This window comes from Lepus europaeus, chromosome 9 (assembly GCF_033115175.1).
Source record: "Lepus europaeus isolate LE1 chromosome 9, mLepTim1.pri, whole genome shotgun sequence".
NCBI classification, from domain to species: domain Eukaryota; kingdom Metazoa; phylum Chordata; class Mammalia; order Lagomorpha; family Leporidae; genus Lepus; species Lepus europaeus.
In genome coordinates this window covers 45,390,997-45,408,857 of record NC_084835.1, presented here as the reverse complement: position 1 = coordinate 45,408,857, position 17,861 = coordinate 45,390,997, and the positions used below count along the sequence as shown (strand labels likewise).

The following is a 17,861-nucleotide window of genomic DNA, read 5'->3' as shown; positions in this document are numbered from 1 at the left end:
GTTTCCTAAGTTTAAAGTTGTTTTTTCTGCTCTTTGCCATTTCTGATGTTTGTGTTAATGTGTTTTCAGTATAAGGATGTGTCCTCAGTTCTGTAAAAATCAGTGGTCTCATGAACAAATGATCCTACTCAGACCCAGAGGAATTAGCCTCTTGTGAAAAAAATCTCATGGGCCCTGCCTCAGATCTCTGCCCATTGAGGTGGTCTTGAAGTGCTGCCCTGCCTTCAGTGGTTAAATGGTATTATTTATGTGTAAATGGTTATCTCCAGATGTCCTGCAGAACTTCTCTCTGGAAGACTTTTACTTTGGTGATGACAATGTGCCAACTTCTGTGGGGATGTCAGGATCCAATGGTGGGGGCTGGAAGGGGCAGGCCAGGCCACCCACTAAACTACCTGCGGGGGTCTCGCTCACTGCCTCGTTTGTGCTTAAGCATCCTAGTAACTTATATTTTACTTTTTGTTTCTCCATTTCACTTAATGATTTTCTATGTATTGTTGCAGACATCTCAACAGTGAGCATGCGCTGGACGATAGAAGTACAGCCCAATGTAGAGTACAAATGCAGGTTGTACAGCAGTTAGAGCTACAGGTAAAACCAAATTTATTTTTAATATTACCTCAGTATTCCTCCAATTCCAGATCTCTGTAGTGTTCTGTAATGAGTTCCTGTGCACTCATTATTGAATGGAAGGTCCAATATCTGATGGTGTCCTTTATTTCATTTTAATTTTGTTAACTCTCTGGGCAAGTTCAGCCTCAGTTCACTCCTTTGGAAGTGCTGCTCAGATGTTCCGAAGTTCTGGGCACTTCTGTGTGTGCAGCCAATTCTCAGTTACCACTTTCAGCTTTTCCATCTCTCTCTCACTCCCCCTCCCTTCTCTCTCCTCCTTTTCGCTTTCTGGTGAACTGGTGGTGGTGGTAAGTCCCTGAAGTTGCTAATACTGCGAAACTGGAGCTAGGAAGACAAGCCAGGGAGAGAGATTGAGAGAGAATGAATGTGAATGCAGAGAGCAAGAGCGAGTGAGACTGGGCGAGTGAGCACACACAAAAGCACATTTTCCAAGTTACAATAGAAGTTTTATGAGGGTTTATTTCTCATTTTTCTTTGACCCCTTTTCTATCAGTGAGAATAATTGAGAGTTACTGCACACATTTTCAATACACATATTCAAATAAATATATGTAATACATGGAGTGTGTGTGTGTATATATTTTTTTATATATATATACATATATATGATCTGGTATTTGAAAATGCATTGGGCTATGTGGAATGTATTTTTCTACTAGGAAAAATAAACTTGTGCAGATTTTCCCTGCAGAATCACAATTGCAAGTGATGGGGACATTTTTAATGTGGATTTTACTTCCGGGTATAACTTGTTGATGAACCACCATATTTCAACGATAATTCTGTTCTTAGTATAATTAATAGAAAATTAGCTTCAAAAAGTAAAAATTGGGTCAGACATGGAGATTATTCAAATTTACAATTGCAAAAGCCTGACCTTGCAAACCCCATTTATGCAACCGAGTTCCAAAAATGCTTTTGAGTGCTTGATGACTCACTATGGCTTCTTCCTCTGGCTGGTTTAGTGTAGGCAAGAGGTTAGCAGACTAGGGGAAATTAAAACAATGTTGTACATTATATTGTTACCAGCCATTGGAAAGCCTATTTTGTATGCAAGACAGCAATGCTGAGATATATGGAGAGCCCTAGGCTAAGTACAGAAGATAATTACATTTGGAATTTTACTGAGTTAAGTCATTTACAGCTTCAAATAGTTGCAGAGAAAAATCAGCCCAAACACACTTAAACTTTTTGTTGTGACTTCTTGGGATAGAAAGGATTTTTTTTAATTAGTTATCATCTTATATGACAAATTACATTTTTAGTAGGATTTTTCTCAAAAGTTATTTTCTCCAGCTAGTTAATATTTTTTCATTCAAACTATGGATATAAACTTATTAGAACTGCAAGATATTTGTACAAGCAAAGGGCACATCATAAAATTTCCAACTTTTTATGAGTCTTTGGGAGTATCTTTAACATGTTTATGAAGGGTAGAAAAAAATTTAACTGACCCTCCAAGTTCACATATGATTAAAGCACAGTAAGCCTTTGAAAAACTGGATTCAACAGAAGATGAGTGTTACTACATGAATTTGAATGTATTGGTGGTGATATTTACAATGTGAATTTTATTTATTTGATAAAATTAAATTCTTAGCCATTGGGCTAAGAAATTAAGTTATTCATCAGAGTTGTCATGGTTTGCTCAGGTAGACATTGCAGACTACAGATTTGAGTGTGGGGCCACTGTTAAAGACTCAGGATCTGAGAATCTGTGTCATTAGTCTTTACTCTCTGTAAGGAGAGATCAGGAGTAGCAAAAAGGTTATATCTGAGTACGGCAAGTGGTCATCTCTTAGCAGCTTGAATATTTTTTGGTGGGTTTGGCTTAGAAGTAGTATAAAGTGATACGAGGTTTCTTTGGATTATTTGTAGATTTCATTTATTCTTTGATTTACTTTCATCTTCCAGCCCTAAATCAAATCAAGAGCCGGGTTTTGTTTTGTTTTGTTTTGTTTTAACTTGTGATAGAAATAAAAGATGATATGGCCAGCCATTATGATCTGGTCATTATCTGTGATGTTCCTATTAATATTTTTTTGCCTGGGATTTTACTTTAATGGAAAAGGGAACAGGCTATTTCTGCCAGGTTCAGTTTCTTCCAATTTGAGAGAGTTGTTAGAATGGCATACTGTTTGCCAAGAGCAGGGATTCACAGACTACTATCCTTGGGACAAATCTCATGAGCTAAGAAAAAGTTTTTACATTTTAAATGGGAGGAAAAAAATATCAAATTCATGACTGATGACGATTTTTTGGTATTCAAATTTCAGTGCCTATACATAAAGTTGTATTGCAACATGGCCATACCTAGACCCCATTCATTTACCTCTCATCTATGGCTGCCACAATAGTACAGTTAAGTAATTACAACAGAATTAGTATGTATGGTCTGCAAGGCTGAAAATGTTTGCGATCTGGCCCTCAACAAAGACATTTTGCCAGGCGACCCCTGGTCCAGAGGTTCGGAAGAAAACAGCTTGCATCACGTTATTAGCAGCTTGTTTCCTCAGGTTCCTGGCAACCCGAAGTTCTGCCCGCCTCTCTGTAACTGCTTTCTTAACCTTGGTGTATAATACCAGTGCAGTCACCACACTGATCAGGTTTCCCAAATAGCAGCTTCACATGACAAGTGCGTGCCATTCTTGGGGGCCACAGAAAGCTGGCTAAGAGGTGTTCGTTCACATCTCTCCACCTGCTCATTCGTTTAGCAAACATGAACAAGAACCAGTTAAATAGCAGGCATCTTGCTGGAGCCATTAGGAAGTACAACAGTGATTAACACAGATAGGGCTGCCTTCCTAGTTCTTACACATTCTAGAAACAAAAGTAGATGACAAAATAATCTTCCAGGGGTACTGTCCATTCATTGGGTGGTGCTGGCTGACACCAGAGGATTCTTGACAACCTCAGAAATGTACTCAAGAGAAGATTTCGATTCTAGAAAGGGGTCAAATCAAAATACATTTCATTTATTAGTTATTTAATTCAATTACATGAAATACACAGCAAACAGTGAACCCTTATTAGTATTTCAAGAACTCTTTCCCTGAGGTAGAGTTAGGAGGAGCACTTGTCAAGGGCTGGTTGGAGAGTCTTTGGGTTGCAGACTTAGCACATTGGAGGGCTCTGGGGACCTGGTGCAGTCCTACTCAGAGCTAGCTAGATTTCTTCTTAGGCTTCCTGTTTCTATGAAGTTCAGCGTTTCCACAATTGTGCCATCACATTTGCCCATTTCACACACCTATATCTGGAAATGTACTTTTTAATTTACTTAACTGACTGGCATTGAGCCCATAAACCCGAGGTATTGGGGGAATCAGGTTCCCAGAGTAGCAAAAATACTGAGAAAGTGATGTGCTTGAGCTCAGCCTTTCTATTAGCATTTTCCTTGGCCATGGCCCCCCATTCACTCAGCACAGACCGGTGGATACCTCCTCTGGAAGGGATGCCCTGCCCATTGACTGACCCAGGGACGACTTCTTTGTCCCTTAAAGTAGGCATTTCCTAGTCCAGGAAATTCCTGAACTTCCAAGTGTCTCAGTGGATGCTTCCAAATTACCATTGATTAACTTGAATTTGATAAACATTTGTCCCACTTAGCACTGCAGGAAAGAGCATTTAAGGTTTGCATAGTTCCCCAGGGGTGACCCCCGTATTAGAGTAGGAGGAGGAATCAACCCCAGACTCAAGGCCTCTCTCTCTCTCTGTAGAGTTACTTAAGCCTCTGGTATTAGTATCTGGCTGAGGCACCCACTGTAAACAAATAAACTCACATTGGACTTAGAGCATGCATTGATGGTGGTACGTTATATTTAAACGGATGGTCATCATAACAAGATTCAACAGCAGAATTCACAGGATACGGTCAGTCAGCTCAGCGAGTGCCCAGAGGTGGTGAAGGTCACATGAGTGCTGTCCTGTGTACCTTTGTAGTCCACATTGAGTCAAAACCTCAGAGGCCTTCCTCTGCCCAGATGGAAGGCCCTGGTGTCTCTGGTCTATCACTCAAACTTCCCTAAAGAATTAGATGCATATAAAAACAATAATAATCATTATTAGCCCTAGGGATAGTAAGTAGAGATATTTCCCTCCATAGAGCTGTCTTTACAACACTGTTCTTGAATCAAACTAAAAAGCCTTTAAGATTCTAATGGTGAGATTTCAAGCAGAAATCAAAATGATGGGTTTCAGAGTCTGACTTAGACCTATCTGACCAGTGAAGTGCAGGAGAGCTGTCCATCCCCAGGTATTTAAAATATGACTTCATTCCCAAACCAAAGTCTTGATAGACATATTAGTTAAAAGCAAAAAGCAAAATATACCTATATTTTTAAAATGATTGGAAGATATAAAAATACATGCTATTTTCTTAACAGTGGAGTGCTTATTTACAGTTTAACAGAGAAGCAATGCTTAATTCCATTCTCATGTTGCTCTTTTTAAATTTGAAAGTCAAAGGGAGAGAGAGAGAAAAAGAGAATCAGTCTTCCATCCACTGGTTCACTTTCCAAATGGCCGCAATGGCTGGGGCTGCTCCTGGCTGAAGCCAGGAGCCCAGAGCTTCTTCCAGGTCTCCCATGTGGGTGCAAGAGCCCAAGTATTTGGGCCATTTTCCTCTGCTTTCCCAGGTACATTATTAGGGAAACTGGATTAGAAGTGGAGCAACAGGGACATGAACTGGTGCTCATTTGGGATGCCAGCATTGCAGGCGGTAGCTTAACCTGCCATGCCACAATGCCGGTCTCAACCCACGTTGCAGTTTTTTACTGATCTCTTTGAGAGGGAAAAGGAGTCAGGATGACATCAAAGTGGGCATTCTGCCTTTTTAAATTATCTCCTACTCTATTTTGTTATTAAAATGGCAGTTAGGGTTTCTTAACGTTTTACCAGTGTTCTAGATGGAGGTTAACCCTATTACTCGGAAGCCTGACATTATAAACCCCAAGATGTTGTGTGAGCTCCTTACACTGTATACGTAGACATCCAACAACAGCAAGACAGATGCCACAACAATCATTTGGGTCAAGGATATGGCTTTTTGAGATCAGGGAATTTATTTTAATATTTTATCTACTAGAGATTCTCTTTTGACAGATTCTTTTGGAAGCATGTGCGGACTAAGAATTGAGTATGACTTGGAGAGAAGGAAGGGTACCACGATGAAGTGTACATGGTCTTATCTAGGTCATGAAATGGACATTCTTGCCTCTGTCCCCACCAGGACAGAGATGTGATGAGAGTACAGATTGCCCACCTCAGCTGCCATGGCCAGGACTGTTTCTGGGCGTGGGGAAAGTGCCTGAAGCACGGGTGTGGGGCCTAGAGACTGCAGTCCACACCACTCCAGGGTCCCTGGCTTCGCTCTGCCGAACCTGCTGATGGAGCACTCAGCCTGTAGGCTGTGGATGGGATATCTCAGCATGTCGCAGTGGCTGGACCACAATTCTGCTCTGAGAAGAAAAAAGCATGACAGAATTTATTTCTCTTAGAAAGCTGAGTTAATAGTGACATAGGTGCACTTTTCTGCCCAAGTATTTTGGTTTCAATCCATTTTACAGCCATGTGGCATTGCTAAATTGTCATCTATCCTCTCTGGTGGATACATATGTGTTTGGAATGAAAGAGAAAAAGAAACCTTGGTCAGGAGAGCAGGCTTCCTATGACATCTCAGCCTGGAGACCCTTTAAAGTGAATTTTCAAATCAGGCAAGGGGAAAATATGCCAAAAACCTTGACGATGACCTGTTAGAAAAGAGATGGGAGTAGAAAGGTGTGTACTTTTTATTTTTAATAATTTTACTCCATTCAGTCAGTCTTTATCAAGCTCCTCCTGTATTGAAATCCCTGGATATAGACAAGGAAAGTGGCTTTTTTTTTTCCTCCAGTGACTTGCAACCTAGCAGATAGGGTAAGACCAGCGTGCGCTCCAGCTTCCCCGCAGGCTGTGTTTCTCAAAGGGAGGAGGACTTTATGGAGGTGGTGGCGGAAAGGGCCGTTGGTAAGGACATTCCAAGGCAAGGGAGCCTCTTTAGAATTTTCCCAGAGAGCAGAAAAACATACTGGTTTTCAAAAATTCATTTATCTGATCAACCACCCCAGGCTTGCCTGGGACTGAGAGGATTCCTGGGATTCAGGATTTTCAGCTACAAAACTGGAAAAGTTCTGGGCAAATTGGGATGAGTTTGTCTCCAGTAACCATCAGTTTTAATCCACTGGCTATAAAAGAACACTGTTGGATGCCCATATTCTCCTTGTAATTATGTCATCTTGGAGCTCAAGCACCATTTGAATAGCTCTTTATTGAGCTCCTACTACATGCCAGGGTACCCGAACTGCATCAAACCCTTCCTCACCAGCCCTCTGTGAGTAGATACAGCCCTGTTTCCATGATTCTAAGAGTCAGTTTTAAAAAGAAAAATGTGACAGTTGGGAATGTTTATGTGTCAAATTTAATGAGCATGCATGATGTTATGTTTCTTGTTACCTGCAAAAGGTATTACTAAATCTACAGTGATCTTAACAATCACTGGTCTCTTAGAGTCAACAAAGTAATTTTCAGTGCCCCCACCCCGTCCCACCTTAGAGATAAAGAAAGCAAGGCTTAGATTCATTTGTTGAAAACCAGTGGTGAATACTGGAGGCTAACCCAGCCTTGGTAGCCTGTGCTCTTTTTACCAGAGGACGCCGCAGCACGGTCTGTACACAGAGGGTTGTTGCCTGCTCCCATCAGTGAGGGTTCTATGCATAAAACTGTGAATTGCTGGTTTTCAACCCTGGATGGTGCAGCCAAGCCCCTGCCAGCCTCATGGAGCTCTCTTCTGAGCAATCCCTGGCCTATGCTTCTAGGATCACTCCAAAGTTTTCTGCATCCTCTACACCAGGAACTGTAAGCTCAGGAAATGTCAGCAGGAAGAAAAGTGTACCCGCTTCAGTAGCACCGGGAGGCATTAATCCTAACACAAATCAATTACTGTACGGACTCTACATGTGATTACTCTGCCATTAGTGGTGCTATTTGTAATCACACCAGCTTGCTAGGCTTCAGCAAATATATTATCTGTAATGTATCCCCTTTTGAACCTTTCTAACCCCATTCGAGGCAATCGCCAGGACAGTTCCTCACAGCGGCGGCCTCGCAGCGTCTCCTGACTCCAGGCATGCTGGGGAAGGAGAGGTCCTCATGGCAGCGTGGCTTCCATTGCCACTGCTTTGAGACTGGAGCCAAGAAAAAGGAGAGAGAGGCTCTAGGTTTCTCACTTGCACGTCCTCCTTTGAAAACCAAGACACTTATTGTTCATAATTTAAAATCCTGCCTAACTCTGGGAGCATTAGAATTCCTAGACTATGACTGAGTATTAGTGTGCGTCTGCTTTAAATGTCAAGAGAGTCTTTAATAACAACATGGGAGGAATGTTAACATGGTGACAGAGCACAATGAAAGTAGGGAAATTCTTCCACTGGGATGAAATGAGCCATAGATTGCCCACCACCTGAATGCTGCAGTGGTAGGAAAGGAATCCTTTAAAAGCTTTCACTGGGGCTAGATTGTGAAAGCATGTGGATTACCATCGTTTGATAAAATGGGTCAAAATAACCAAATGCTCGGTTTGGTAGAAGAATGTCAGTTCTGTTCCTTCCAGTTGTGGCTCCCCTTTTCCTCCCCCCTACTGGCTGGTTTTCTTCTTTAGATCAGATGTGCATTAGCTGGTGTGTAGCTGGTCATATCTTGTCTGAGTAACTAAATACACTCTGAGTCCAGCCGGTCTGTTTGGATCATCACTGTCTACAAAACCAACCTTGAGCGTTAGCAAGCTTAGGTGAGGCTCTTGGTGGTTAAATGTGGGATGTTGCTGTACTGGAAGTATCCAGATTGGCCTACTCCTAAGTTGAATGCCTGTTGAAACTACATATCCCCCACCTTTTTCCTGAGGTTCTGCCTCAGTAGTTCAGTGGCTGGCAGGGGAGGCAAATCTGGTCTCGCTTTTTATCCAAGGTGATCCAGTGTGGGAAAATCGGAGCAAAATCATGCAGGCAGGCTTCTGGTCCACGTCCTCCCTTTCCTGACTCCAGGCCCTCCGATGTGTCCACCCTGTGGGCCTTGGTTTCTTCTACTGTAAGTCTTAGAAACAAAACCAGGGGACTTCAAAGAGCCACGACACTCGTTGCTCCTGTGGCATCAGATGAGGGGCTCAGGCCCTTCTTCTCGTCTGACATCAGTAATTCTAGCATCTGTACACATAGAAAAACCATTTGTTTTAGCAGAGTGTTGTTTCTCATGAGTGGGAACCACCAAATTGGCCTTAAAATGATTAGTCCTTCTGACAGCATATAAAATGGTGATGTTAAATGAACCCAAAAGCTTGTTCCCTTTTCCCTGCTAAAAGAATGAGTTTAATCTTCTTAGTTTTTATCTTTGAAGATGTTGAGTGGAGCTCCTAGCCTTCGGCAGTTATCAGTGAGTCCGGAGCAGTGCACAAGTTCTGATCCTTTGCAGCCTGGACTTCTGAAACCTAATTTGAAGCCACGGCTAATAGAAGAGGGGATGACCTATATCAGCCAAGGGGGAGAAACAGCTGCCCAGGCTGAGGGGAAAATACAGGAAGAACTGAGAGAGATAAACCCTCTTCCCTATGCTTTCTCTTCCGTTCTTTAAAACATGAAAAGTATTTTTCTTCCTAGTTAGCCTAACTGGAAACTCCATGGCACCCCTGTTCACATGGAACCACATTCCAAACATAGAGCCGGTCAGCAGAAGTTGAGCCAGGCTAGACTCATTCATATGCTCAGCAAACAAGAACAGATGTGTTGCGAACTGGTGGAGCATTAGCTGCCATGCTAAGCCTGTCGTGTGCAGGTGCGCATCTCCTTGTCAGAAAAGCCCTGCAGACTGCTGAGATGGTTACCCCATATTCAGGAGAAACTGAATGCTGAACAGGTCCGTTACATGATGTGCCCAGAGTCGCTGAGCCCGAATCTGAACACGGCACCGTATGACTGTTGTGCCCACGTCTTTAACTCTGCTATCATACTACAGAATGGGTGAAGGAACTCGGTAATTAAAGCAGTCCCTGCACACAGGCAGCTCCCTCTAATGTGGAGCCTGTTGTTCTTCCTTTTATCCCAGATACTCATTTCATACTCACCAGGAAAGCTTTTACAGAGTCATTCTGTGTTGCTATCACCGCATAAAATGTTGTTTCATTTACCTACCAAATTTTTACTTGACCTTTGGACTGAATTCCTCAGTCCGCCTCTCTCTGCTTTTCACGGGATTCACAATGTGGGAGGGAGTGCTGGAATACACTTGCTCATATTAAATGTTGGTCTTCTCATATTCTAATAATGAAATGATGCCGTGAATATGGATGGGGGTGGTGAGCTCATGTAATGATGGCATTAAAAGTAATCAAGAAGCTGAATGCTTTCTGAAGGGCCAGTGAGTATTACAAATGCAAGACAGCCGTTGTGGCGAGAGGATGTGGTTTCAAAGGGTGTGAATGTTTAGCCTTTTTTTTGGGGGGGGGGGGCTAAAAACACAGAAAGTAAATTTGGCAAGGTTCCCTCCCCCAACCCTCCACCCCCTGTAATTGTTAAAACTGCTTGTAATAGAGGTGTAGTTGATTAACAATTTAAAGCTCATCTGAGAAATGTGATATTACTGTTGACTTGCTGTAACCAAAAAGTTGGATTTTTGCCTTTTTTATGTAACCTTGACCATCTTGTAGAAAAGCAGAACTAGAATGGTAAAATTGAGACTCCTGGATAATTCTCAGGATGGATGATGAATTCTAAGGAATGTTCTGCTGGGAAAATAAGAGAATGTTACTTATGGCAGTTACCCCAGAAGGTGATGGATGTGGCTATGTTTACACATCCTAGGTGTGTGTTTGCAGTGTGCTGTGTCCACCTTGAACTGAAAAGCAGAAGGTCATCCTGACAGACCTTTGCAGGGAACATGGAGAAAATGATCAATTTTGATGCTAGGAATTGGGATTTGTCTTTTACCAAACTTAGTCTGCAATTGCTACATAAATACTGTTTTTCCCCAAATTAAGTCACAATTAATATTCAGCAGACTCTTCAGTAAATGTCACCTCTCACCCTTTAATTTGGGTTGTTCACATGGCAGATTACTTCTAGTTTTTAAATAGAGAGCAACATATATGCCTCCATTCCTTCTGCCTGAGGATTTTTTTTTTTTTAAAGCAAAACCTTTTTCTGAAATCTAAGAATATTTTTGTTTTGACACCAGAAAGCTTAGGCCACTTGTATAAAAAAAATAAATAGCTGTAGAAAAATGCCATTCCCAAGGTTTTAATTGTCCAAGACACTTTGGGACACTAAATTCCTTTAGCATTATGTGTTCAGAGAAATCTTTTAGTTTGGCTGTTCAATAACTTACTAAAGAACAGAGGATGAATAACACAGAGTGGCTCCTAATATGGTATCGTTTTCATTTCCTGTTTGTTGAAAGATAAATGCTAACACTGTAAGGCTTTTTTTTTTTTTCCTTCTCTTAATTTATTCCTCCCTGAACCACAAGGGAATAAAAAGAAAGAAATCAAATGTGATAGGGCTCGAGACTGAGTCATCAGTTGGGATAAGCGGAAAGATGCTTCTCTTCGCCTTTTCTGCCCTTTCTCTTTTCTCTTCCAACCCCAACTCCTGCCCGCCTTTCTCCTTAAAAAGAAGTATTAAAACGGTGGAGGCATATTTGATCTTTTATTGTGGAATAATCTTAGACTTACTAAATTAATTGAATTTTAAGATAATTTAAGTTGACACAGAAGAAATGTGACCCTCCTCAACTCTAAGGTATCATTTTGGACAAACAATCTTTAAAAGTACTGAAATAAGACAGTATGTGTTTCCCGTCTCCCCCCTCAGCCGTCCCTCCACCAATTTATCTCTTGTACTTTTTTCCTAAATACCAAAGCTGTTCTCTTAAGTATACATTCATCTTCTGAGGGTATATTTTTTCACTTCTTTTTCAGAAGTAATCATGGTATGTCTCCTATGCCCGGCTGCATTGAACTACTGAAAATACCATGTTAAAACAATCCATAGCATAGAATGTGGAATTCACTTAGTACTTGAAAGCCTACTGTGTACATCCAATGAGAGTCTCTGTGACTTCAGAAGATACTGTGTTCATAGAGTGAACTCAAGTGAAAATAGCATATAGCAGATACACAAGTATTAAATAAATGAAGGAGCGAACTTACTCTCTCCATTCATTTGCACTCTCGCAGCCCTACTCCTGCCTTGCTGCTATCACTAGCCAGCACTATCGTAATCTGTGCCTACCTGTTAAGAAAGAGGAAGCTAATTTTGCATAAATATATCCATCTGTCTAGTTTTTCTTCCACAACCACAACAGATGCAGTTATGAGTTTGAGCTACCTAGCTCATTTTCCTTTGGCTTCTTCAGGTTGGTTAATAGGCATGATTCACGTTTGTCTTTTAGCTGTCCACATTACATGGAACTCCTTGGTGCCAGCAGGTCTAGAACTTCCCAGTTAAAGTCTCCTGCATCTTGTGTTGAGAAATCTCACACCTACACCTCCAGTTAGTTGCAGTTTGGCAACGGTCGTATAGATTTCAAAAATGATGAAGCCATGAAAATGAGTTTTGTCATGTGTTATGGTGCCACAGTTTGTTGGAATATGTATCATTTGAGGTGTTAAAATAGTCATGCATCTGTATTCAGAGAAATTAAACAGCATTTTCTTCCTACTAGCTTGCAAAAGACAAAGAACGCCTGCAAGCCATGATGACCCACCTGCACGTGAAGTCTACAGAACCCAAAGCCGCCCCTCAGCCCGTAAGTACTCATCCATATCAAGGGGTGCAAATCAGAGCCAATGTCCAATATTCCTCTTGTGCCTCTTCACTCCAAGCACAGGGAGGGGGCAGCCTGCTTTTGTGTATTTGAGTGTTGAAGGTCTCTGGTGGTTGCCTTTTGTGACGAAGGCCGTGAGCTGGGTATCTGGGAAGATGCGGGGTGATTCAGAAATGGTCCTTGCCCACGAGGCCCAGGCAGCCGGCTCTTCCTTGGGATGGAATGACTGGTGCTAAACCAAAGTACTGAAGCATGTCATGAGAACTCACTGGAAAAAGAAAAGCTGTGTGACTGGTAGGAGTGCAGAGAAGGCAGCCAGAACATCACAGCAGAGAAAAGCAGCAATTCAGCCTGGGTAAGACAAGAGCCCATGTTGTATGAGAAAAGGAGGAAGGAACAATTCAGTTTCACGGTAACAGAGGGAAAAAACAGACTACATACTGTCAGAATAGCTAGAGGCTAAATTATGGACAGCATCTAAGGATTACCAAGGAGTCTGGAAGTGAAAAGTTAGGGGACCAAACGTGGTATACTGAGATTACCTTTAATTTTTAGGACTCTCTTCTTTCTTGCCCCGTTCCCTTTTACGAGACCTTAAAGGATGCCCTTCCAGTTCAGGCAATTAATATCAAAGCAGAAGGCTGATACCTGAACCCCCAATCCTGTCTTAGACCTCATTCCTTGTAATAAATTGAGCTCTTTAACTGTTGTATTTCTCATCTTCTTATGTTGGTTAAAAATCTAGGAGCTTTAGCTGATTATTCAAAATGGAGACAGTGCTTTGCTTCTTGATTTTAAGATTTGTAAAATTTAAAGGTACACTGCCTTTATTTGATTTTGCTTGGAGTCACTGTGTGAAAATTAATTGAGCGTTGACAATCTATAGTTAGTACCGGCAATTTTAATCAATATGCAATGATGCAGCATAATGGCAAAGTATTGGTTTATCTGTTTTGACTGATTTTTTTCTATAAATAAAGCAAACATACACCCATATATGTATGATTTATGGTGATAGAAATAAAACGGAGTCAGACTATTAACCCAGCAAATATGGTAGCCTGCCAAGATGCAGTTGGCAGACAAAATTAATGTCTGAAACAGAACACATTACTGAGATATAGGACATAAAATCATTAAACACTTCGCGCATCCATTTTTACTAGGAAAGAGGTCTTCGTTTCCATGTATTTCACAGTAAATGGCTGAAGGACTGGATATATAGGCTACCAGAAAGAAAGAAAAAAAAAGGAACCAGGTCGTATAGTATTATAGAATCAGTAGTAGTCACCTGTGCTGTTCCTGCCAGGCCCTCCTTTGAAGAAGGGTACTGGACCATACATGAATCCAGGTAAGCAAGTTGGTGGCACCCCGAGATGACGTGGTTCACTTTACAAACAGGCACACCTGGTGGCAAAGGGCGCTGCACACTGTGGAACCCTCTGAAGGTCTTCCAGTGCCTTTGGTGAGACCTGTTTTTCTGGTGATGAAGGATTTGAGTTCCTACATCTAGCAACAAGGGAGAGAACGAGATTATCTCCTTCCTCCATGGATTAGACACGGTGACGATAGAACAGATGTTGTACTCAGCACTCTGGCGTTGGAAATGTTTTGTATTATGGGGCTCTTTGTGGGGAGGAGGAGAGATACATCTGAAGACAAGAAACTGCAAAACACAGGAGGGCACCCGGCAAGCAATGGGGCTGGGTGTTGGCAGGGAGCACCATGTTTGTAAGTCCGCATGGGCCAGTGTTAAGCAACCAATAAACAGGGAAAAGCAGTTCTGGGGGATACGAACAGGGAAGGAAGGTTTGTCTTGATTAGTATTTTTTAAAAAAGTGTTTTACATTCTAGAAAATTATAACTTTGAAGGGGACCTCCTACTAAATTTATTTTTAACTGCTCTATTGAAAATTCTCTACCACTAGTCAACATTATCTCTTAGTAGCTCAGCACAGTATTTCTTTATTAAAAGAAATAGGCACGAATATTTTTGACTGAAAAATTAATAGCTTTTGAATTCATACACAGCAGGTTTTCTTTTGCAAAGAAGTCCAATATCGCTGCACAGCACTTCTATAACCATTTATTTAGAGTCCAAGTCAAACCTTTGACAGCTAGAGCAGCGCTACAAGCCAATATAAAGAACTCCAAGATGTAAACCAACAATAGGCCGTCTGTGTGAGGTTTGCCATTGTCAAATACATAGATTGTTTGGATTAGTTTATGTAAATGTACTGTTGTATTACCCTTTGAAAAAAAAAAGATCACATTTGTGTATGAAAAGTGGTTCCCTTCACAGGCAGCATTATAAATTCCTTATCCTTTAACTTACATGTAAGAAGTAAAAATTGGTGCCTGACAAGCAGATATTGTGTGACACTCTGTTGTCGGAGTGAACCTGCCTTCTTTTCATTTATTGGAAAATAGAAAATTTTTATTATAGATACCATCTTATAAATCAGGAATTATTAAAATATGTATAGGTGAGGCATTGGAAAATTAATTATAAAAAGTAGACATGTAATGTTTTGCATAAATTTTCACTTTCTTGCACTGGGGGAGAGGCACATACATTCAGCAGGCCCTCGATGCCTTTAACTTGAGGGGCCCAGAGCTATCTGGTGACTGATTGTAATGTGCAACATATTCCCAATAGCCTGGGATTGATTTATCCCACCCTAAATAATAGAGTGCCTGGTGTGTGTTTGAATGAGTATCCTCCTAGAATCTGTGATTTGCAACAAGCAGTCATTGGGATTGAAAACTAACCATAGATGGGGACTTTCATGTTACAACCTTGCCAGTAAGTTTATGAAGTTTTTCTTTTTCCATTTCTGTTTAAAAGGAACCTCGTTGTTTATTTAAAAATTCTTAGTCACTAAGTGATAGAATGCTTTGCTGTAAACGTTGTCTTTCACTAAATGCCATTTGGGTGGTAAGTGTCATTCGTTGTATCCAATCATCCAACCAGGGAAACTGCCAGAACGTTCTTGCACGGTTCTTACGTCAGCCCAGGGATGCGTTTTCTGGATCCTGTTGTGGAACTCATCTTCAGATTTGGAGAGTTAGAGGATATGCTCATCTTGAGACAGTGCCCAAGTGTTTAGATGCGGATCTGAGCTCACCCCACGCTGCGCAGAAGTGTGGGGTGCTCTGGAAATGGGGGTCCATAGCCTTCCTGTCCATCCAGTTCCCCCAAGAGTGTGTCTTCCTGCTTGCCGTCACATCTTTTTTTTTTTTTTTTTTTTTTAAGATTATTTATTTATTTGAAAGGCAGAGTTACAGAGAGGCAGAGAGACAGAGAGACAGAAAGAGAGAGGTCTTCCATCTGTTGGTTCACTCCCCAGATGGCCACAATGGCTGGAGTACACCGATCCAAAGCCAGGAGCCAGGAGCTTCTTCTGGTTCTCCCATGCCGGTGCAGGGGCCCAAGGACTTGGGCCATCTTCTACTGCTTTACCAGGCCACAGCAGAGAGCTGGGTTAGAAGTGGAGCAGCCAGGACTTGAATTGGCACCCATGTGGGATGCCGACACTGCAGGTGGTCGCTTTTCCCGGTATGCCACAGCGACGGCCCCCACATCACATCTTTGAAACCTCAAAAAAACTCTTCTCAGAATCCTACCGCAGACTCAGAGTGCAGGTTCTCTGTGGGTAGCAGATTCCTGCATTAAGAATCCAGCTGTTTCTTCACACATTCACTGAGTACACTGCCTCCTGAACACAAAGAGTAATCAACTTAGAGACCTCCTGCCAGGGAGGTGCGTGGGGTCTTGTGGAACAGCATAGCCAATGGCCACACACACACACACACACACACTAACACACACAATCTCTGGGCACTGCCTGTGCTGCCTGTGAGGAAGACAGCTGACCTGGAATGGGAGGCTTCTGGGAGAAGGGGCAGGTCAGCTGAGACCTGAAAGATGACTAGTAAGGAGTGAGCTTCATGGATCCCTCCCTGGGTGAAGTGTGGTCTGCGTACCTGTGTTTGCGAGGAAGGATGCTGGGAGGGAAGATGAGTCAAGAGGATGAGTGTGGAGGAAGGAAAGGACTTGCCGAGATCAGCTAAGATCAACTTCTCATACGTAATTTTATTAAGGCTGGGCCCTCTATGGAAAGGATATGGAAAAGTTTATCGAGCAGCAGTAAGCTCTAGCAGTTGTATATATGGAGCGGAAAAGCAATTCTTGATGTATTCTTAGAAGTGCTAAAATTGCTGTGTTTTTAAGTTTTAAAAGATTCTGCTGTTTTCTATGGAAAGAGAAGTGAAAGCAAAAAACAAGACAATAGTAAAGTGCCCTAATGAAAGTAATTAGTATTCTTCTGTTCCAAACTTGGTAACATCCTGAAAGTAAACATCAAAATGTCCTGCGCAGAGGTTAATGTCTCCATGGAGAATTTGCTGAGACATTTACTTGAAGAGGAGGTGTAACAACAGCAACAACAAAAAGAAACCTGTCTGAGCTGTGACTTCATTAAGTTAAGGATTTCTTAAAAAAGTTTCACTGCCATTATGCCAGGGAAACACGGTAAATCATAGCTCATTGTACTGGGTACAAGAGGTGCAGGCCTTGCTCTAGGGTAGTTCTGTAGTTCAGCACATCAGAGAACAAACTCTTGATCCCGGAGAAACCACATTCTTCACATTCGGTGGGCAGGTAATTACGGTGTGGGTAGTGTATCCTTCGTTATGAAAATATTATAAAACATATTTGGAACGAAATGCAGTATTAGATTTTCCCTTTTACACATTTTCTTTGACTCTAACCATAGCAATTAAGGCTGCTCTGAAATTGTTTTTAGCTACTAGAAAAACAAAGCACCACCCTCTGAAAAAAAGGGGTCTTTTTAACTCTTCAAGGCATGGCCGATCGTTTGGGCTGCCGGGGCCTTGCTTTCGAGTTGGAGAAATAATATTAGACAGTCATAAAGAGAGATTCCTAAGCGCAACACACAAACGCTGCTTTATGGACTGGCTTTCCTTGAGTCTCTCCCTCGTCAGCTCAGCACAAGCTTTTTTGGTTTTGTTTGTAGTGTAGTGTCACTGCCAGTTGCGCCACCTTCTGAGTCTTCTACAGGGCCAAGCGAGATAGGAAAAGGAGGGCTCCTCCCCAGGGCCGTCCAGCTGCCACCCACCCTCCTGTCCGCCCCCGGGCTGGTCACCTCCCGGCAGCCTCAGAAAGGCCGTCTCTGAACTCGCTGATTCATGCCTAGAAATGCCAGCATACACTGCAAGCAGGGCTTGAGCCACTCGGGCCAGTAAAACCAACAGCAGAAAAACAAGGCCTGGGAGCCTGAGAGTCCCTACGATGCCGCCCGCCCGCCTGTGTCCCTTGGTGTTTTGGTTTCGTGTTTGTCTTTTGTTCTGAGAATCAG

General features: G+C 42.1%; 1 protein-coding gene across 6 annotated transcripts in view; it reads left to right on the top strand.

Annotated features, from left to right (window-relative positions):
* Positions 1-17,861, top strand: part of FOXP1 (forkhead box P1) — a 625,834-nt gene that overhangs the window by 583,269 nt on the left and 24,704 nt on the right. For all 6 annotated transcript variants that reach the window (XM_062201264.1, XM_062201263.1, XM_062201262.1 and 3 more), the window contains 2 exons: positions 504-591; positions 12,379-12,462. In XM_062201264.1, coding sequence (XP_062057248.1) covers positions 504-591; positions 12,379-12,462 — 172 coding nt within the window. The remainder of the gene's footprint in view (positions 1-503; positions 592-12,378; positions 12,463-17,861) is intronic.